The sequence below is a fragment of the Oncorhynchus tshawytscha genome, linkage group LG22 (genome assembly GCF_018296145.1).
Source record: "Oncorhynchus tshawytscha isolate Ot180627B linkage group LG22, Otsh_v2.0, whole genome shotgun sequence".
Classification (NCBI taxonomy): Eukaryota; Metazoa; Chordata; class Actinopteri; order Salmoniformes; family Salmonidae; genus Oncorhynchus; species Oncorhynchus tshawytscha.
The window spans coordinates 35,368,788-35,391,061 of NC_056450.1; the positions used below are offsets into that span (position 1 = coordinate 35,368,788).

Below are 22,274 nucleotides of genomic sequence, written 5' to 3' on the forward strand. Positions count from 1 at the left end.
GTCTTCAAAGTGCGCATCAGAATGAGGTAAGGAGGAGCGCACATTGTTCCATCCTTTACTTACACGTTCTGTTAATGAGAGTTACCATAATATAAATGTGATTTCTGTTATTCTGAGCACGGTGGGTGGATGTCCTAATCAGGTTACGCATCCAATGCATATGGGTCCGGTACATTTTAAATGCTGCCAGTCAAAAAAACACCTGGTTCTTTCTGGTAGGAAGCCATCGTAAGAAATCAGATGGCAAACATTTAGTAGTGAATTGCATACAAGTTTAACTACACCTCGTGTGTTGCATAACAAACTCGCCGATAGATGTAGTACACTATGGACTCACCATCTCCTGCTTTCTCCTGTTTATAAACACGTGACTGGCTCAACTGTTCTAAGCTTCATAATGTAAAATAAGATTTACCTTTTTATTTAACCAGGCAAGTCAGTTAAGAACAAATTCTTATTTTCAATGACAGCCTAGGAACAGTGGGTTAACTACCTGTTCAGGGGCAGAACGACAGATTTGTACCTTGTCAGCTCGAGGCTACCACCAGGCTACCCTTCCGCTCCAATATGACCAGTGAAATTAACACAATCTGCTTAATCTCTTAACGTATTGCACAAGTTGACTGCGGGTATTAACTTAAATAGTAGCTACAAATATTCACATTTAATTTTTTTTAAACTTGTTTGAAGAACCATCCTGTGGCTTTTCCCAAATAGACTGATGGAGATGTGGTTTTATACAAATGTAAGCAAGGTTTGTAAAGATTGTTTTAGTCAAATATACCGGTTTGGATATATTGCAGTTCCTTAGCATACAAGTCTACACTTAAATCTCCATTACATTTTGAAGTAGCATATAAACTCAGAAAAAAATAAGTCCCTTTTTCAGAACCCGGTCTCTCAAAGATAATTCGTAAACATCCAAATAACTTCACAGATCTTCATTTGTAAAGGGTTTAAACAATTATTGAACATGCACCTGTGGAACAGTCGTTAAGACACTAACAGCTTACAGACGGTAGGCAATTAAGATCACAGTTATGAAAATTTAGGACACTGAAGGGGCCTTACTACTGACTCTGAAAAACAAAGATGCCCAGGGTCCCTGCTCATCTGTGTGAACGTGCCTTAGGCATGCTGCAAGGAGGCATGAGGACTGCACATGTGGTCAGGACAATAAATTGCAATGTCTGTACTGAGACACCTAAGACAGGGAGACAGGACGGACAGCTGATCGTCTTCGCCGTGGAAGAGCACGTGTAACAACAACTGCACAGGATTGGTACATTCGAACATCACACCTGCGGGACAGGTACAGGATGGCAACAACTGCCCGATTTACACCAAGAATGCACTATCTCCATCAGTGCTCAGACTGTCTGCAGTAGGCTGGACTGAGGGCTTATAGGCCTGTTGTAAGGTAGGTCTTCACCAGCAACAACCTCGCCTATGGGCACAAACCCACCGTCGCTGGACCAGACAGGACTGGCAAAGGTGTTCTTCACGAGTCGTGGTTGTGTCTCACCGGATTCGCATTTATCGTCGAAGGAATGAGCATTACACCGAGGCCTGTACTCTGGAGCGGGATTCATTTGGAGGTGAAGGGTCCGTCATGGTCTGGGGCGGTGTGTCACAGCATCATTGGACTAAGATTGTTGTCATTGCAGGCAATCTCAACACTGTGCGTTACAGGGAAGACATCCTCCTCCCTCATGTGGTACCCTTCCTGCAGGCTCATCCTGCATGACAATGCCACCAGCCATACTTCTCGTTCTGTGCGTGATTTCCTGCAAGACAGGAATGTCAGTGTTCTGCCATGGCCAGCGAAGAGTCTGGTCACGTCAACCCCTTTGTTCAGGTGGCAAACAGAAATGGAATGTGTCCATGTCTGGAACTTATTCAGTTTTTCTGTTGAATGTTATGTTCATAAAAATATTTACACATGTTAAGTTTGCTGAAAATCAACGCAGTTGACAGTGAGAGGATGTTTCTTTTGCTGGGTTTACATCACGCAGATGAGATTAATGTCAACATAACAGCTAGAAAGCTGACTTTAATACACCTTATCTATGTTAAAGCAACCTGGTCTCAGAGCATTTTGTATTCTGTATGTAAATCCACAATTCAATTTAGATGTTATGATTCGTATGGTATGTACAGTGCCTTGCGAAAGTATTCGGCCCCCTTGAACTTTGCGACCTTTTGCCACATTTCAGGCTTCAAACATAAAGATATAAAACTATTTTTTTTGTGAAGAATCAACAAGAAGTGGGACACAATCATGAAGTGGAACGACATTTATTGGATATTTCAAACTTTTTTTAACAAATCAAAAACTGAAATTGGGCGTGCAAAATTATTCAGCCCCCTTAAGTTAATACTTTGTAGCGCCACCTTTTGCTGCGATTACAGCTGTAAGTCACTTGGGGTATGTCTCTATCAGTTTTGCACATCGAGAGACTGAAATTGTTTCCCATTGCTCCTTGCAAAACAGCTCGAGCTCAGTGAGGTTGGATGGAGAGCATTTGTGAACAGCAGTTTTCAGTTCTTTCCACAGATTCTCGATTGGATTCAGGTCTGGACTTTGACTTGGCCATTCTAACACCTGGATATGTTTATTTTTGTACCATTCCATTGTAGATTTTGCTTTATGTTTTGGATCATTGTCTTGTTGGAAGACAAATCTCCGTCCCAGTCTCAGGTCTTTTGCAGACTCCATCAGGTTTTCTTCCAGAATGGTCCTGTATTTGGCTCCATCCATCTTCCCATCAATTTTAACCATCTTCCCTGTCCCTGCTGAAGAAAAGCAGGCCCAAACCATGATGCTGCCACCACCATGTTTGACAGTGGTGACGGTGTGTTCACGGTGATGAGCTGTGTTGCTTTTACGCCAAACATAACGTTTTGCATTGTTGCCAAAAAGTTCAATTTTGGTTTCATCTGACCAGAGCACCTTCTTCCACATGTTTGGTGTGTCTCCCAGGTGGCTTGTGGCAAACTTTAAATGACACTTTTTATGGATATCTTTTAAGAAATGGCTTTCTTCTTGCCACTCTTCCATAAAGGCCAGATTTGTGCAATATACGACTGATTGTTGTCCTATGGACAGAGTCTCCCACCTCAGCTGTAGATCTCTGCAGTTCATCCAGAGTGATCATGGGCCTCTTGGCTGCATCTCTGATCAGTCTTCTCCTTGTATGAGCTGAAAGTTTAGAGGGACGGCCAGGTCTTGGTAGATTTGCAGTGGTCTGATACTCCTTCCATTTCAATATTATCGCTTGCACAGTGCTCCTTGGGATGTTTAAAGCTTGGGAAATCTTTTTGTATCCAAATCCGGCTTTAAACTTCTTCACAGCAGTATCTCGGACCTGCCTGGTGTGTTCCTTGTTCTTCATGATGCTCTCTGCGCTTTTAACGGACCTCTGAGACTATCACAGTGCAGGTGCATTTATACGGAGACTTGATTACACACAGGTGGATTGTATTTATCATCATTAGTCATTTAGGTCAACATTGGATCATTCACAGAGCCTCACTGAACTTCTGGGGAGAGTTTGCTGCACTGAAAGTAAAGGGGCTGAATAATTTTGCACGCCCAATTTTTCAGTTTTTGATTTGTTAAAAAAGTTTTAAATATCCAATAAATGTCGTTCCACTTCATGATTGTGTCCCAATTGTTGTTGATTATTCACAAAAAAAATACAGTTTTATATCTTTGTTTGAAGCCTGAAATGTGGCAAAAGGTCGCAAAGTTCAAGGGGGCCGAATACTTTCGCAAGACACTGTATTAATTTGTGATGTCCATCACCCTTTTCTATGATATGTTACAAATTTAACATTAGAAACATTTTAAATGTTAAGAATTTGCTAAATGTATATGTTACGAATTCTGGAAAACTCCGTCGGTGGCTGGCGGGCCGTCGGTGGCTGGCTTGGCTGCCTGGCTTGACGGTCGGTCGCTGGCTAACGGTTAAGGTTAAGTTTAGGAGTTCGGTTAAAGTAGCTAAAAAGTTAATTGTCCGTGATGAGATTCAAATTCGCCACCTTTGCTCGTTACACGACCACCCATCCACTCCGACCAACCACCCTCCTTTTGCCTTAAGTAACCATCTGTCTTATGTAACCATACCAAATGTAAAATATCATACTTATTTGAGTGTCCAGGATTAACGTTTATTATGTTACGTCTAGTCGTTGAGATCAGGCTGGTTATAGGAATAACATGATATGCACAATGATGTCATATTACGTAAGATCTTAAATATGTCACAATTTGATTTATTTGAAATTCATGATTAGTTCAGATTGACGGGGTTTATATTTCGGATTGGTTTCTGGTCAACTGTTCCTAGAAGTGTGATGTGCTTTCACAAAGTAATGTGCTGTAATTTTATCTTGGGTCCAGTTTGACCTTTTCAATAAGACTGGGGCCCATCACTCACATAAATGTCTTATCATCTGATATCCTTAAATGCTGCCATTTACCTCATCATGATTCCTTGGATACTGCTTAAACTACAGGAAATGTGCGTATCTTGGGCCTAAGCCATGGTTGTCTTGTAAAGGTGATTGCAATTTCTAATGCATTTTTGAATATGCTCACATTTTAAGTGACATGTTTGCTAACTCCCCAGATTTCCGTACTGCATGTAATGTGTTGTCTATTTTTATGCTGATGTCAAAATCTATTTCCACGTAAATGGACCAAGTATACTGTTGTTTTGGTAGACTCTTAAAAGTTGGAAATTAGTCAGTGACCCTTTAACCCCTTCTCATGTCCAGGTTGCTGAGGCGACTGGCAACCCTGCTCTCTCAGCAGGCCACTTTGATGGCTTCCAACGAGGCCTTCAAGAAGCAAGCCGAGGGAGCCAGTGATGCTGCCAAGAAGTACATGCAGGAGAATGAGGATCTGCAGGCGGTGAGCTGGGGTTGGGTTCTATACAAGACACTGTTGTGCTTCTGATGTCAATCGTGACCTTTACAGGAGTTTTGGCTTTCTCCGTAAGGTCAACACATAAGACATCCTTAGATATGAGGTAAATGCTTGCACGTGATTTATGTGGAACAGGATGTTATCCTACGCTTACTGAAGTCTTGTGGTTTACTGTTTGAGTGTCCAACATTCCTCAGAGTTAGGTTCACGGGCAGAACAATACAAGTTTAATTTAACCAGCGTTCTGCTGCTGTTCCTTTGACAGCCACAGGGGGCAACACTGTACTTCAAGCAGTTAACTATTTAACAATTTAAACAGCTTCATCGTCACCTGATACAATCAGTGTTTATTTGAATCAGTCATCCAAGAGATTAGCAAAAAAACAACTGTAGCTTGACAGGTTTGTATTTTACATCATAATTATTTAGTTTTTTACCAACTATTATCCCAATTGCTATGATGGCTCAAAGTCCCTTGTTATTGCCATATTAAGTGTTTGAGATGAAACACAGTATGCTAGTGGAATTGGGTTACTTGAAAGTCACAATATAGGCCTAGTGTGTACTCCCTCTGCTGATATCTTTGTGGTTGGATGTTCTGCTACATTTCTCTTTGCAGCTCACTTTATTCAGAGTATTATAGGGATTAGGTCCAGACCATATAATATTAACAAACTATTCATGTTTGGAATAGGCTTAATTTACTCCAATGCATTTATAAACACTTGGAATATTTTCCTAGTATTGAATTAGAGTGAGCAAACATATATTCTCGTCCTTCTATGGGCTGAGTGTTTGTTTGAGTTTAGATTTAATCAACAAACTGGTTTCATTTGGTAAATAAGCACTTTGGCTTAAGCTTGTAATGCACCTCAACTACGGAAGGTAACAATGTAATCATTCAAAAAATGGATCTCGGGTCTGCAGAAGGTCACCATGCATGTGGATGCTCCACAAGCCAAGGCCCTGAATATGCCTTCATTATTTATGACCAGCAAATGGGTGTAATGCTCTGAAGAGGTGGAATCATAAGCCAGATAAAATACAACCCTGCAGCAATGTGGGGATGGAAATACTTATGTTTAGATAGATGGAGAGATTTTATTTACACATTTGGCCTGCCAGCAAATCGGCTCCCAAGTGATACTAATTTTGGAAATCTCTTCCCAAATATTCCTACGCATAATAGAGAAGTGATTGTATACAAATGATTGTTTGAAATTATTGTTTTAGTTAAATATTATCAATCAAATGTATTTATAAAGCCCTTTCTACATCAGCCGATGTCAAAGTGCTATACAGAAATCCAGCCTAAAACAGCATGCAATGTAGAAGCATGGTGTCTAGGAAAAACTCCCTGGGCCAGTCCTCGCCAGTCCTCTTCTGGCTGTGCCGGGTGGAGATTATAACAGTACATGGCCAAGATGTTCAAATGTTCATAGATAACCAGCAGGGTCAAATAATAATCAGTGGTTGTAGAGGGTGCAGCAGGTCAGCACCTCGGAAGTAAATGTCAGTTGGCTTTTCATAACCGATCATTCAGAGTTACAGGTTTCTTACGGTCTATTTGCAGTCTACAAATTATTAATAATTATGTTCTGGCCCCCTGACCACCCACTCAATAAATAATTGGCCCGTGGCTGAATGAAAGCTCATCCCTGGTTTACAGTAAAGAACTACATTGCAGTGCAGCTTACATAAGAAAAAGTAAGTGATTTATTCATCTATTTTATCCCTCACCGAAGCCAGAGGCTTTAAATGTATTGTGACTAGCTCGTCCTCAGAAGGCCCAGCCACTGTTAAGTATGTCCTTTAAATCTTTAAAACTCTGGGCTCCCTCTACCCAATCACTGAGTAATGGCTGTCCATATTGCTATTGATTCCCTGCACTACCTATCTGAGCCAGACTCTGACTAACCCAACTATTGATCTATTTAAGCAATATGGCCCGAAGGGGTGTGGTATATGGACAATATACCACGGCTAAGGACTGTTCTTTGCACAACGCAGAGTGCCTGGATACAGCCCTTAGCTATGGTATATTGGCGACGTACCAGAAACACCTGAGGTGTCTTGTTACGTAAATAAACTGCCTACCAATGTAATTAGAACATGATTCTTTTTTATAATTTTTTTGCCATACCTGTGGTATACGGTCTGATATACCACAGCTTTCAGCCAATCAGCATTCAGTGCTCGTACCACCCAGTTTCTAAACTAGAATGAATATCTTCTGTAGCTGACTGAGCTTAAAGTGGACTCCAACTAGGTGATATGGAAATGTTTCTTCTCTTTGATCTAACCAAGCTTGTGTATGAGGCTCCTTGCTATAAATGTACAATCTGAGCTACAACTAGGCTAGCTACGTGTTTTGTGTTTTCATTTGCGTCATCAAACAAATACATTGTAACGGCTTGATTTATTTTACAGCACGCAGCATTTCTTAGCCTAGATTAGTACATTCTGTCTGGCCCTAGAATCTGTCTGTAAGGAACATCACAAATCCTCTGCCCTAGTTACAAGGTCTGTTCCCTCTTAGGGAAAATCCTAACCCAGATCTGTCTGATATTATTTAGACATAAATCTATTCTCCTGTTAGACCTAGAGTTGGGACACTTCAAATGGCAGTCCTTAATCGGGTCCTAGTAACATCAGTGACTGCTCCTAATGTCCCTCTAGGACATGGATTCTGTGTTCCTGGTGTGTGTGTGTGTGTGTAGCGTTTATCAGTGTGTTTTGGTCTCAGGTGGCCTTGAGAAATATATTTTAAATGATTTGTACCAATGTTTTCGCTGGATGTTTTTGATACACACTACTTTACACACACAATTTACTTGAAAATGCAGATGGTTTAGAGGAAGCTATTCGAAGCAAGGTATCAAATAAGAAACTAGTTATCTTTGCTGTTCCAACTAGCTACATGTAGAGGGGCAGCTAATCATAACAGTTTGTGATAAAAGCACAACATGTTTCATTAAAATATTTAGATATCAGGCCATCGCAGGTTTGACACCTGTTAGCTGCACCGGCAATTCGTTTTAATTTTTATTTATTTTTATTTTTTAAATGATAATGCTAAAAGTTTCTACAAATTCCCACAATTTAATTTTTTTTCTACAATATAATACCCACTCTGATACTAGCACCGGCTCTCTAGCCTACAGTGCGGGTCGGCTAGCCTACAGTGCGGGTCGGCTAGCCTACAGTGCGGGTCGGCTAGCCTACAGTGCGGGTCGGCTAGCCTACAGTGCGGGTCGGCTAGCCTACAGTGCGGGTCGGCTAGCCTACAGTGCGGGTCGGCTAGCCTACAGTGCGGGTCGGCTAGCCTACAGTGTGGGTCGGCTAGCCTACAGTGTGGGTCGGCTAGCCTACAGTGCGGGTCGGCTAGCCTACAGTGCGGGTCGGCTAGCCTACAGTGCGGGTCGGCTAGCCTACAGTGCGGGTCGGCTAGCCTACAGTGCGGGTCGGCTAGCCTACAGTGCGGGTCGGCTAGCCTACAGTGCGGGTCGGCTAGCCTACAGTGCGGGTCGGCTAGCCTACATTTTGAGATTATTATGGCCAAATGAGCTCGATTTGTCAAATTGCAGCCAAGCATGTCACCAGAATAAGACCCTCGATATTTATCGGGCGCATCAAGTTCAACTTGCACGTTCACCACTCTGAAGTTAATCATCATTTATTTCATCTGTAGCCTAAAACTGCATGCTTTCTCGAATCTTAGTGGGAGGACCACATGTCATCGCGTGACTTCAAGTTGACGTTGCCCATTAAGTGTTTCACCGTCATTTCTCCCATAAATAATTTTACTGACACAAAGATCCCACCTTGTCTAGGGTATTTGTTTCCATCAGGCCTGACATGACTTATCTGACTTGTACTTGCATTAAAGGGCTGGGTGGGAACCTGGTTTCTGTCGTTATCCATCTCCGGTTTTAGCTAGTGAAGAGCCAATGTCTTCAGCAAATAACATCACAATCCGTTCCCTGGTCTTTGGTCAACAGATCAGGAAATTGACCTAATCAAATGTATGTTGTGTTGCTTAAGACTGTGATACACCTCAAATATGAGTGGTGTGGTGGATGATTCTGTGGAAGGAGGGTTTGAGTCATTGTTGCTATCCAAGAGGATCAGGGCCAAGACCAGCAGCTGGGTGGTGGGCTTGGTATGAGCACCTGTTCTGAGGCTGTTGGCTGGATGGAACCAGTCACACTAGCTTTATGTAGGCTAATGGTCATTAGGGCTGTGACGGTAACGGTATCGCAATATTTTCTTCCTTGGCAAAAATGAAAAAACAAAGCAGACCAAACCCTTTAGTCCTTTAATAACCTGATGTATGTCAAATGTTGTGTGCTGTAGCTTGGAAAATAAATCCATATGACTGGATGACAACCATGTTTTTTTTCTAACATTACATCTTTTTCTTAAAGAAGTGAAGTCCACTTCATGTTTCCTTGCCAGGATACTGAGTATCGCGATACTGGTATTGGTTTCTCAGAGCTTCCTGTAAATCATCAATAAGACTTCATGAAACCCACAATGTGTCTAAATGTCATACTTTCCTATAAATATAAAATACAAATATATCAACACAACATGTAAAGTATTGGTTCCATGAGCTGAAATAAAAGATCCCAGAAATGTTCCATATGCACAAAAACCTTACTTCTCTCATTCTTTATACATTTGTTTACATCCCTATTCATTAGCATGTCTCCTTTGCCAATATAATCCATCCACCTGACAGGTGTGGCATATCAAAAAGCTGATTAAACAGCATGTTTTGTGCTGGGGGTAATGACAGACTCATCTAAAATGTGCAGTTTTGTCACAATACAATGACACAGATTTTTTGAGGGAGTGTGCAATTGGCATGCTGACTGCATTAATGTCAATCAGAGCTTTTGCCAGAGAATTTAATGTTAATTTCTCTACCATAAGCCACCTCCAATGTCATTTTACAGAATTTGGCAGTACATCCAACCGGCCTCACAACCGCAGACCTTGTGTATGGCGTTGAGCGGTTGTCAACCAATGTGAAGAGTGCCCCATGGTGGGGTTATGGTATGGGCAGGCATAAGTTACGGACAAGGAAAACGATTGCGTTTTATCAATGGCAATATGAATGCAGATACTGTGACGAGATCCTAACGCCCATTGTCGTGCCCTTCATCTGCCTTATCACCTCATGTTTCAGCATATGCACGGCCGGCCCCATGTCGCAAGGATCTGTACACAATTCCTGGAAGCTAAAAATGGCCCTGTTTTACGGCCTAATGAATACATTTCAATTCACTAATTTCCTTATGAACTGTAACTCAGCAAAATCTTTTTAAATTGTTGCATTTTTATAGTTTTGTTCAGTATAGTCAGTTATCCACAACCCGTAATCAGGGGTTAAAGGAAATTCTTAATTTTTCTTTTCAGAAACTAAAGGATGCCGGCATCGCTGTCCCAGAAGTGGGCAAGAAGCCATCTGGAGTTGGAGTGCAGGAGGAAAACAAGACGTTGAAGGCAGAGGTGCGCTCTCTGAAGGATGAGCTGGAAGCCACAAAGAAAGGTGATTAACTTTTAAAAAAAACATTTTTTAACCTCTAGTAGAGGTTCTCTCTACCAAATGGTGATGGATGAAAATGGGGAGAGAACCCCAAAATGTAATTTGATTATCAGTGAAATGTACAGTGGCCTGCCCTCTTGTCCTGACTGTATTGTGTGTGTGTGTGCCCCCCCCCAGTCCTCCTGAAGTCTGACGGTGACGTGAAGGCAATGAAGAAGCAGGCGGAGAACCTGACTGTGGAGTATGACCGCCTGCTCAATGAACATTCCAAGCTGCAGGTCTGTACTGGGAACGCGCGTGTACACACACACACTCCCACAGAGGCACAAACAACCACACCAGGGTTTCCGTTAGCCAGTAATAATAATAGTAATTATACATTTTTTTGAAAAGCCGATAAATAAAACTGTCACCGCCAATTGTCCTGGAGAAGAAAAAAAATCTATGCTTTTCACCCTATTTATTGATGAAATACATTGACTGGTCATGCTTATTGGTCTATAGGCCCATTTGCATAATTTAGTGGAATTAATTGCAGCGTGTGTACAGGTATATTCGTTATGCGTCTTTATCACTTGGTTTAAGATGGATACAGGGCCTTGGAGTGGAGAGTCTGTCAGGCAGCGCGAGAGCTGCTGCAGCCTTTTGTGGTGCCTTCAAGACTGTCCCAGGGTCTGTTTGGAATGGGCTATTTCTTTCTCGACAAGCTGACCATTAGAATAGGTTAACTTTACTATGCGTTATTGTAGATCGACAGGCTAGTGATTTCGCTGTTTGTTACTCGTCTTGTTGGCCGAGGAAAAGTAATTGTGGACAGTTATTCTAACGTCTTCAAAGTGCGCATCAGAATGAGGTAAGGAGGACCGCACATTGTTCCATCCTTTACTTACACGTTCTGTTAATGAGAGTTACCATAATATAAACGTGATTTCTGTTATTCTGAGCACGGTGGGTGGATGTCCTAATCAGGTCACGCATCCAATGCATAGGGGTCCGGTACATTTCTAAAACGGCTGGTAAATTTAAAATGTTGCCGGTTAAATGTCCAGCGCTACATTTTCCTAATGGAAACTCTGACACACACACTGATCTGAGAAAAACTACTACAATCAGGTAACGATCTCATTGAGTAACAATGGATGTCATCGTGTGTACGTGTTGGGAAGCATGGATCTGAGCTAGTTTAGGACACACCCTATCGCAGTATCAGTCATTGTACATGTTGTAATGATTAATTGTCTCTTTTAGTGCGCTCTACTGCACACATACAGTATGTATGTAATAGGAGCTGCTGATTAGAGGAGTAATGATATCACAACCGTACAGGAAGGTAATTCATGACAACTAAAACCTGTCAATGGTCACGGAGGCAGATGTTTGCATTGTGAACTCTTGAACCTAGAGTGATGCACCAAGACACTGCACTAACCCTACATCATGTTGTGGCCATTCAAGTCCCACGGGTATATTGACCTGAGCAGTGACTAATAGCTTAGTAATGCTGAACATATCCCAGTCCCACCTCAAAACAGTGTGGGGCTTTCTCATGGCTGATGCTTGAGCAATAGTCTTATGATAAAATGAACACTTCCCACTTTTACTGGCGGGGGAGTCAGCCGGATGTCTTGCAAAAAAATGAAAAGGAAGACACTTACTCTTCTGCAATGAACATGTCTCGTGAAGACGTTTGACAAGTTGAAGAAGCCTAAAATTCTACCAGGCGTGTAACACTTAAAAGACATGTTACATTTATAGCACTCGGGGGCATATGCCACAGCTTCTTGAATGACCTCCCACATGCGCTGCGTTGTTGTCTCGTGTTTAAGTGTTGTTTTTGCTGTCACTCGAGGCTCCAGACATGTCAGCAGGCAGGTGGTCTGGTACACGTGTGGCGAACATGGCTACTTAATGTTTGGATCCGTGGGTTTTGGAATCCCTCTGAGCTCGTTGCACCTGATCACATGGGCCTACTCTGGTTTCAGGGACTTGATTTCCCTGGCACAAGGCTCCTGCTCCTTTCCCTGGCACAAGGCTCCTGCTCCTTTCCCTGGCACAAGGCTCCTGCTCCTTTCCCTGGCACAAGGCTCCTGCTCCTTTCCCTGGCACAAGGCTCCTGCTCCTTTCCCTGGCACAAGGCTCCTGCTCCTTTCCCTGGCACAAGGCTCCTGCTCCTTTCCCTGGCACAAGGCTCCTGCTCCTTTCCCTGGCACAAGGCTCCTGCTCCTTTCCCTGGCACAAGGCTCCTGCACTTTCCTTTCCCTGGCACAAGGCTCCTGCTCCTTTCCCTGGCACAAGGCTCCTGCTCCTTTCCCTGGCACAAGGCTCCTGGCACAAGTCTTTTACCCTGCTGCTTTAAGCCTGCCCACTTCATTCAAATGTAAACAGGAGAAAACCCGGCTATGTTTAGACCGTTTTCATTCCCTGGCCAGTGGCCCGATGTTCGTGTAACCTATACACAAAGGTCAAATCGTGTTACTTATTTAGACCAGAGGTCACGTCGGCTCTCAGGATGAGCAGTGCGGAGAGACATGCTGTAATTTGAGATTGGCCTTTCATTAATACAAGGAACTAAAGGTTAACCTACCTAAACTTGAGATTTGACTGCCTTAATCTGTAAATCCCTGTGTGGATGTTTTTAGGTAGGTTAACCTTCAGGCCCTTGTATTACTGAAAGGCCATTTGATTTTCAGAAAAAGCCTATTTTCAATTCTATAATAAACTGTGCCAATGCAGTGGTTATTACTTTGTTGACTTGTTTAAATTACAAAATGAGCTGTACTAGGGTTGCACATTTTGGGGAATATTTAGTGGTCGAAACTTTCCATGGGAATTAACGGAAATATCTGAAAATTAATACCATTTAAATGTAGATGTTTTTTGCATTGGATATATTTACCATATCTGGAAACATCAACCTTTTTACCGTATCATAAGTAGACAATTGCAAATGATTATATCCTTCCAATAGAAAACCAACAAAACAATTTGCTTACGAATTCAACTTTTGAGTTGATTCTTCACATGGGACGATTTCACCGAACAACAAAAAGGAATATTGAATGATCATCGCGTCTCGCAAATACGTTTTCAACACACATCTGTAGAATTATAGTCTAGAAACTAAAGCTTTGGTTGTCTTCCTCTCAGGCTTCCATGTCTTCTCCCTGGACCTCAATGTTCACCTCTTGAACATCAGACTCTGAGGCCTCATCTTAACTGTCACTTTCCAACCTTGTTGAGGATGGCTCGTTGTCAGGCTCAAAATGACTTACATTTGCCTGGATGGCCACCAATTTTTCAACCCTTATATTGGTCAGCCTGTTGCGTACTTTGGTGTGTTCCCAAAAAGGACCAGTTGCGCTCTGAGGTGGCTGATATTGGTGGGATTTGGAGGATAACAGGGGAAAGAGCCTCAGATCCATAGTCCCTTCCACCAGGTGGCTGATGAGATGTTGGCATGACTGCCATATTGCATCTCCATCCCAAAGCCCTTGCTTGGAAGTGTACTTCGCCAGACTGCCAAGAACCTTGCCCTCATCCAGGCCATGCATTCACCTCGAATAGAAGTAGAGGGACTCTCGTCAGAGGTTCCTTGATGTGAGCGCTGAAGGAACTTTATGCACTTGGCCAGATTATGCATCTTTGTTGCATTCTTCACATATGTAGTGTAGTCTGTAGCTCAGACAGTCTATTCGTATGGGCTCAATAGCATCTCATTAGTGTGCAAGATCTTGAGAATAAGCTGCACGTGATGGAAGAGTGCACTGCACACCTAGAATTGCCTTATTAAGTGTATCCCACAAAGTTCACTGTTATAAACTAACATTAAAAAAAAAAAAAAAAATTTAAGCAAAATTCCCCAGGCTAAACTTCCCATGGAAAATGTCCTGGGAAGATTCAGGGAAATTTACTGGAAAGTTTACGACCCTTTGCAACCCTAGACTGTACAATGTGTTTACCTTCTATTTAATGCTTTCAGGTTATGTATAAATGAACAGCTATAGTTAGTCATTGTGTTTTTATATTGAACACAAATATAAACCCAGCATGTAAAGTGTTGGTACCAGACATGTTTAATATGTGCAAAAAGTTCTCAATTCTGGGCACAAATTTGTTTACGTGTTAGTCATAATTTCTCATTTGCCAAGATAATCCATCCACCAGACAGGTGTGGCATATCGCAAACCTGATAAAACAGCATGATCATTACACAGGTGTTCCTTGTGCTGGGGACATTAAAAGGTTACTCTAAAATGTGCAGTTTTGTGTCACAACACAATGCCACAATGTCAAGTTTTGAGGGAGCATGCAACTGGCATGCTGACTGCAGTAATGTCCACCACAGCTGTTGCCAGAGTATTTAATGTTAATTTCTCAATCGTAAGCCACCTCTAGTACGTGCAACCGGCCTCACAACCGCAAACCACATGTAACCCTGTCAACCCAGGATCACCTTCACCTGTGGGATCGTCTAAGACCAGGTACCTGGACAGCTGATGCAACTGTGGGTTTGCACAGCTGAAGAATTTCTGCACAAACTGGATGAAACTGGCTCAAGGAAGCTAATCTGCATGCATGTCGTCCTCACCAGGGTCTTGACCTGACTGCAGTTCGGCGTCGTAACCGACTTCAGTGGGCCTATGTTCTCCTTCCTTGGCCACTGGCAGGCTGGAGGAGTGTGCTCTTCACTAATAAATCCTGGTTTCAACTGTACCGGTCATATGGCAGACCGTGTGTATGGTGTTGGCAAGTGGTTTGCTGATGTCAACGTTGTGAACAGAGTGCCCCATGGTGGGGTTATGGTATGGGCAGGCAGGCAGGCATAAGCTATGGACAACGCACAACTGTTTTGTCTGGCAATTTCAATGCACAGAAAAACTGTGACTAGATTCTGAGTCCCTTTTGTCTTGCCGTTCATCCACTGCCATCACCTCACGTTTCACCATAATGCATGGCCGTTCCCATGTCGCAAGAATCTGTACACAATTCCTGGAAGCTGAATGTAATTTCTTATATGGCCTGCATACTCGCCAGACATGTCACCCGTTGAGCATGTTTGGGATGCTCTGGATCGACGTGTACGACAGTGATCCAGTTCCTGCAACTTCAATCCATTGAAGAGGAGTGGGGCAACATTCCACAGGCCACAATCAACAGCCTGATAAACTCTCTGTGAAGGAGATGTCATGGGGCAAATGGTCACACCAGATACTTACTGGTTTCTGATCCACGTCCCTAACCTTTTTTTTATTTTTAAGGCATCCGTGACCAACAAATGCATATCTGTATTCCCAGTTGTGAAATCCATAGATTAGGGCCTAATTTATTTCCTTATGAACTGTAACTCAGTGAAGTCTTTGAAATTGTTGCTTTTATTTTTTTTCAGTTTATGAATCAATTTTCTGAATCCCTTTTCTACAGGCAAGCAGTGATGCTCAATCGCAGGACAAAAAGTCCAACTGATCGGGAGAGAAGTGTTGACGTGCTCGTACCATCCACCGTCAACAACAGCCACCCACCACCACTGCTTTACACAGGAAGTCATTAGGAGCTGAATGTGCAGACCTGCAGGAGGAGGATTTGGTTTATCTGCCTTTAAAGCCTCGCTACTCTGTGGCGCACAATGGATAGCCATGTTTTTTTTGTATGGTTTGCCTCCATTTGTGAAACCACCATGTACTTTATATCTGTACTTAGCTGTTTTCATTCCATTTGAAATAAATGAACGAATTGCACATCTGAACAGATGATCCTCTGCCTCTTTGTATTTGAGAAGGCTATGTCCCCTGTTGGATGTCTGATTTTACTACTTTAGTTGTTCAACCAATGTATCTATTCTGAGGGGACCTGGTAACAGTTGTCCATGTCACAAATATTCCGATATCTGATAGAAAATATGTAGTTGCGAGTCACCTTTGGATTTACTGTAAGGTGTGGTTTAACATCTTATTCCTATTTGTCAATTCTTCATTCTTGTTTTGAATGTAATCTGTGTTACCTGTTACAGTATGAAGCAGACCCTACTGTCATTAAGGGCATCATATTGTATGGGTGGGAATCTGCATATGCTCCTTTGATGGAAAGCAGTTCATTTTCATTCCAGTAATTAGGCCCATTTCATGCTTTTGACTGAACAAATCTGTGATTTGGCACATCTTGTTCTTTGAAGCCCTTATCCACTTGCTTTGTTTGAAAATTAATAAGTTCCTTTTACCTCGTCTGACTGCACACTTCTGTATTGGAGAAGTGCCTCAGGCACATGGTGTGACGAACTTGTACCACTCAAATCACTAAGCCTGCATAACATGATATGAGATGAGCTATATTGGAATGTAGGGCTTCATGGCGTCCTTCCATTTGAAGTCAGTTTGCCTCTCTCATTGGTTGAGATGGCATTTAAAAACACGGTTGGTTCAGTCTTTCAAATGTTAGACACGATGTAGTCTTTAAATTCTGATATTTGAAAGAATGTTGGAAATTTGTTTATTAAACTTCTTTGCGATCTCACACCCTGTCTTTTCTTTCCTGTTTTCCCACTTGCTGATCATAGAATGGTCTATTTGGAGTGCTTCACCTGCCATTTTGAATTTAATTGGAGGGGAAATTTTATGAAATGCATAATAAGCTTTCCCTGCCTGTAGATCCAATTTGAACAGCGAGGGCTGTAAATAAATCTCCCATTAAGCAGCAACCTAAAGAATTGTGGAACTTGACAGTAATTAAATAGTCAACTGGCCTTTCACCAGGTGACAGTAGAATATATATATATATATATATAGCCTGGTAACTTGCTGAAATTAGTGCTTTGGGTCATCTGAGGAATTACATCATGAATTGTTGCACCAGGTAAAAATAGGGACTTGTAGAAAGTCACTGTCATGGCCACTCTGACCTTCAGGGGAGATGGTAACCTGTCGGGGTCCGTCTGGTGTTGTACAAGAAATTCTTAGTTTGTGGTGATATTAACATGCCTAAGAACAGTACACTATTCATCCATGTTTATATGTAATATCAGTGTTTAGTTACCTTCATTTATAATGCGCCCTTTACAAGGTCGCCGAGCAGGCCTAGTACTCGAGGTAAAGGTTCTATCTATGTATTTGACGATTTATTTTGCTTTCATCTGTTTTCTTGTGGGCGAGGGGTTTGTTCTGATGAACTATTTACAGTAGGTGGTAGTTCAGTAGGTGGTAGATGTCTGTAAGCCATCTGATTTTAAACGCCACTTTTTTCCCCCTCATTACGTTGTCAGTTTTTCCATTTTGTCAGACACTGGTGATATTCAGTCCAAGGGCTATTGAAATTCATATTCTCAACAGAGAAGATGAATCTCAAAGGTTTTGCAGATTTTGTCCTTGCTGTTTAGTCATTGACTCTTGATGATATTAATTCTATTATATAATCTCATTTGGTGGCCTTAAAAGTGATGTCATTTAACTGACCTATTTTTGCATGATGACTTTCTCACAAGAGAACTGCATTTACACATCGTATGATCTTCTACTGTCCTTTCAAGAAATGTTAGCTAATTGTCACATCAAAGTTTTCCCCTTATCTTGGAGGGAAGAAGTTTGCTGTTTCATTATAACTAAATGTATTTTTTTGGATTACAGCATCTATGTTTGCAGTCAACTACATGTATGAACATGGTCAATGCTGTTGGTGTGTAATGCAAAATAAATATATTTCTCAACAATGTCTGACAACTAGGTTTGGTCATTTGCAGTATGTTTGTCCAATGTGCCCCACATGCTGTATACAAATGGTTGAGTTCCTCTGCTCTTTTACTAAGTTATGAATTGCTAAATATGGATGGCAAGGCTTTGCAAATCAGGTTTCTTCATGACATCGATTTGTGTTCTAGAACAGCCTCCCACAGAGACGGTTTGTTCTAGAACAGCCTCCCACAGAGACGGTTTGTTCTAGAACAGCCTCCCACAGAGACGGTTTGTTCTAGAACAGCCTCCCACAGAGACGGTTTGTTTTAGAACAGCCTCCCACAGAGACGGTTTGTTTTAGAACAGCCTCCCACAGAGACAGTTTGTTCTAGAACAGCCTCCCACAGAGACAGTTTGTTCTAGAACAGCCTCCCACAGAGACAGTTTGTTCTAGAACAGCCTCCCACAGAGACAGTTTGTTCTAGAACAGCCTCCCAGAGACGGTTTGTTCTAGAACAGCCTCCCACAGAGACAGTTTGTTCTAGAACAGCCTCCCACAGAGAGTTTGTTCTAGAACAGCCTCCCACAGTTTGTTTTAGAACAGCCTCCCACAGAGACAGTTTGTTTTAGAACAGCCTCCCACAGAGACAGTTTGTTCTAGAACAGCCTCCCACAGAGACAGTTTGTTCTAGAACAGCCTCCCACAGAGACGGTTTGTTCTAGAACAGCCTCCCACAGAGACAGTTTGTTTTAGAACAGCCTCCCACAGAGACAGTTTGTTTTAGAACAGCCTCCCACAGAGACAGTTTGTTTTAGAACAGCCTCCCACAGAGACAGTTTGTTTTAGAACAGCCTCCCACAGAGACAGTTTGTTCTAGAACAGCCTCCCACAGAGACAGTTTGTTCTAGAACAGCCTCCCACAGAGACAGTTTGTTCTAGAACAGCCTCCCACAGAGACAGTTTGTTTTAGAACAGCCTCCCACAGAGACAGTTTGTTTTAGAACAGCCTCCCACAGAGACAGTTTGTTTTAGAACAGCCTCCCACAGAGACAGTTTGTTTTAGAACAGCCTCCCACAGAGACAGTTTGTTCTAGAACAGCCTCCCACAGAGACAGTTTGTTCTAGAACAGCCTTTCAAAGAGTTGTTTGCTCTAGAGCAACCTCTCACCGAGACACAGATTTTTGTTGTGGAAAAGCCTCGCACAGAGACGGATGTTTGTTCTAGAGCAGCCTCTAGGAGACATGTTTGTTCTAGAGCAGCCTCTCACAGAGACAGATTTTTGTGGAACGGTCTCTCAGAGGCATGATTTTTTTTTTCTAGAGCAGCCTCACAGACAGATTTCTGTTCTAGAACAGCCTCTCAACAGAGACAGATGTTTGTTCTAAAACAGCCTCTCACAGAGACAGATGTTTGTTCTAAAACAGCCTCTCACAGAGACACAATTGCATCATCCTTGATGATGATCCAACCATGATTTGATGAAACTGCTTTCTGAATAATTCCCTTCATGAGCGATTGAAGACCAGGCACCGTCTTTCCAGTTGTATTGACACTAAAAGCATGTTTCATTGGCTTTTAAACATTTTTTTTTAACGAGTAATAAGTAGTCTTTTAGCCACTCAATGGTTGTGCTCATGCAGTAGGGTTTCCTTCCCTTTCAAACACTATAGACGGGTTGGCTGACAACATCACAAATGATGCACGGTGCATTTGACGAGGCCGAAAGGTGTGCGTTTATGATTGTGAACTGAACGGTCAGATAGCTAGCAACAATGACAAGAACCTGCCTTTTGAGGAATCATAGGTGGTTAGTTTCAGCTCATCTTGTTATTGATACCATGTTTTGTTTGGACTGATGTCATGCCTATGCTAATATGGCTAAAACTCACTAGCTAACCAGCAACTGTAACAATATATTTGAGACAAGTGCTCATTGTGCAAATGTATTTGTTTTCAATAAACATAGAGACTAAATATAGTTGACATGTTGCCAACCACGTCTGTTTTGCCCCATTGTTGTGCACGTGTCAGTTTTGTTGATAAACAACCAACCTGTCTATGTCCATCAAGAATGTGTTCTGGCTGGGATGGGTATGTCCATGTGACAAGTGCATCCAAATAAGCGATGAATATAGACGCTCAAATACTTGTGTTGCATATGTTTGATTCTATAAATGATAGTCAATAACTACTAGTACACTTTAGGAACTGAGTGAAGTGTTCTCTACAACTGTTTGACAACCAATTAAAATAACCAAAGAGTAATTGAACTTTGACCAAAAGTAAAACATCAACTATTTTCCTGCTAATCAGTAATCTGACCCTGAGCTGAGATTGGTGCCAAACCACTTACTGATAAACTATCTGCTTCAGTTTTTCTGGGTAAATCATCTGACATTGGTTGGTCCTTTTTTTGCATTCAAGTGTTCTGTCCGTTATGGAAGACCTGACTTGCAATTAATTATTTTCTTACTAGCTGACGGCTACTTTGACGTAAAATGTACTTACTATGCCTGTGATATGTGGTTGTCCAACCTAGCTGTCTTAAGATGAATGCAGTATCTGTAAGTCACTCTGGATAAGAGTGTCTGTTTATTGACAAAAATGTGAGTTAGAACAGACTAGCTTGTAAGTGAGCAGGGAGACGTTTCACCTGCCGTTGAAACATAACCTCAGAATCTCTACTAGAGGAAAGAATCACCCACTCAGCTGACGATGTGATCTGTAACAGCTAACCTCCAGGCCTCATGCCAGTCAACCCAATGTGATCTGTAACAGCTAACCTCCAGGCCTCATGCCAGTCAACCCAATGTGATCTGTAACAGCTAACCTCCAGGCCTCATGCCAGTCAACCCAATGTGATCTGTAACAGCTAACCTCCAGGCCTCATGCCAGTCAACCCAATGTGATCTGTAACAGCTAACCTCCAGGCCTCATGCCAGTCAACCCAATGTGATCTGTAACAGCTAACCTCCAGGCCTCATGCCAGTCAACCCAATGTGATCTGTAACAGCTAACCTCCAGGCCTCATGCCAGTCAACCCAATGTGATCTGTAACAGCTAACCTCCAGGCCTCATGCCAGTCAACCCAATGTGATCTGTAACAGCTAACCTCCAGGCCTCATGCCAGTCAACCCAATGTGATCTGTAACAGCTAACCTCCAGGCCTCATGCCAGTCAACCCAATGTGATCTGTAACAGCTAACCTCCAGGCCTCATGCCAGTCAACCCAATGTGATCTGTAACAGCTAACCTCCAGGCCTCATTCCAGTCAACCCAATGTGATCTGTAACAGCTAGCCTCCATGCCAGTCAACCCAATGTGATCTGTAACAGCTGGCCTCCATGCCAGTCAACCCAATGTGATCTGTAACAGCTAACCTCCAGGCCTCATGCCAGTCAACCCAATGTGATCTGTAACAGCTAACCTCCAGGCCTCATGCCAGTCAACCCAATGTGATCTGTAACAGCTAACCTCCAGGCCTCCATGCCAGTCAACCCAATGTGATCTGTAACAGCTAACCTCCATGCCAGTCAACCCAATGTGATCTGTAACAGCTAATCTCCAGGCTTCAATGCCAGTCAATCCAATGTGATCAGACCCCATCACTATTGGGTGTCTATGGCTTCCTGCTCTGGGGATGTCTTGGGGTATCTGAGGTGCTGGGAGGGGGGCAGCTGTCCCTCTCAGATACAGTTTGGGACTGAAGGCCGACCTGCTCTAGACTCCAGACAGAAATAGCCCAGAGCTCAGAGGGCACTGGCTAAACATAGCCAACCAACTTTAGCATGCTGGAGCCCTGGCTTAATATGGCAGCTGCACTTCACTGACAAACTGGGCATTTGTCATTAAAACCGGTTTGAACTGCATTAACTATCCCATCGCCTCCCCTTACAGTGGTGACCATGGTTTGAGTTGAATTAGGGGGTAACGTACTGCTGCTGTTAGCTAATGCCTACAGGCTCCGAGGTTCATACCTATCAATTTCTGTGAAAATAATTTTCTGGATTAATAAAGTGATGTGAGCTTGAATTAACCTCTTGATCATAAAATGACTTTTCCCACCTGTTCACAGTGCAAGCACAGAACCATGAACCCATTACAGGGTTACCAGGTAACAAGGTGGG

The 22,274-nt window shown here is 42.5% G+C and overlaps 1 protein-coding gene across 1 annotated transcript in view; it reads left to right on the top strand.

The window, feature by feature from the left end:
* bcap31 (B cell receptor associated protein 31) overlaps positions 1–18,183 on the top strand; it is a 28,684-nt gene extending 10,501 nt beyond the window's left edge. The window contains exons 5-8 of the mRNA XM_024385138.2: positions 4,783–4,918; positions 10,358–10,490; positions 10,665–10,765; positions 15,909–18,183. Of these exons, the coding sequence (XP_024240906.1) occupies positions 4,783–4,918; positions 10,358–10,490; positions 10,665–10,765; positions 15,909–15,950 (412 nt within the window). The 3' untranslated portion in view covers positions 15,951–18,183. The remainder of the gene's footprint in view (positions 1–4,782; positions 4,919–10,357; positions 10,491–10,664; positions 10,766–15,908) is intronic.
* The last annotated feature ends 4,091 nt before the right edge of the window (positions 18,184–22,274 follow it).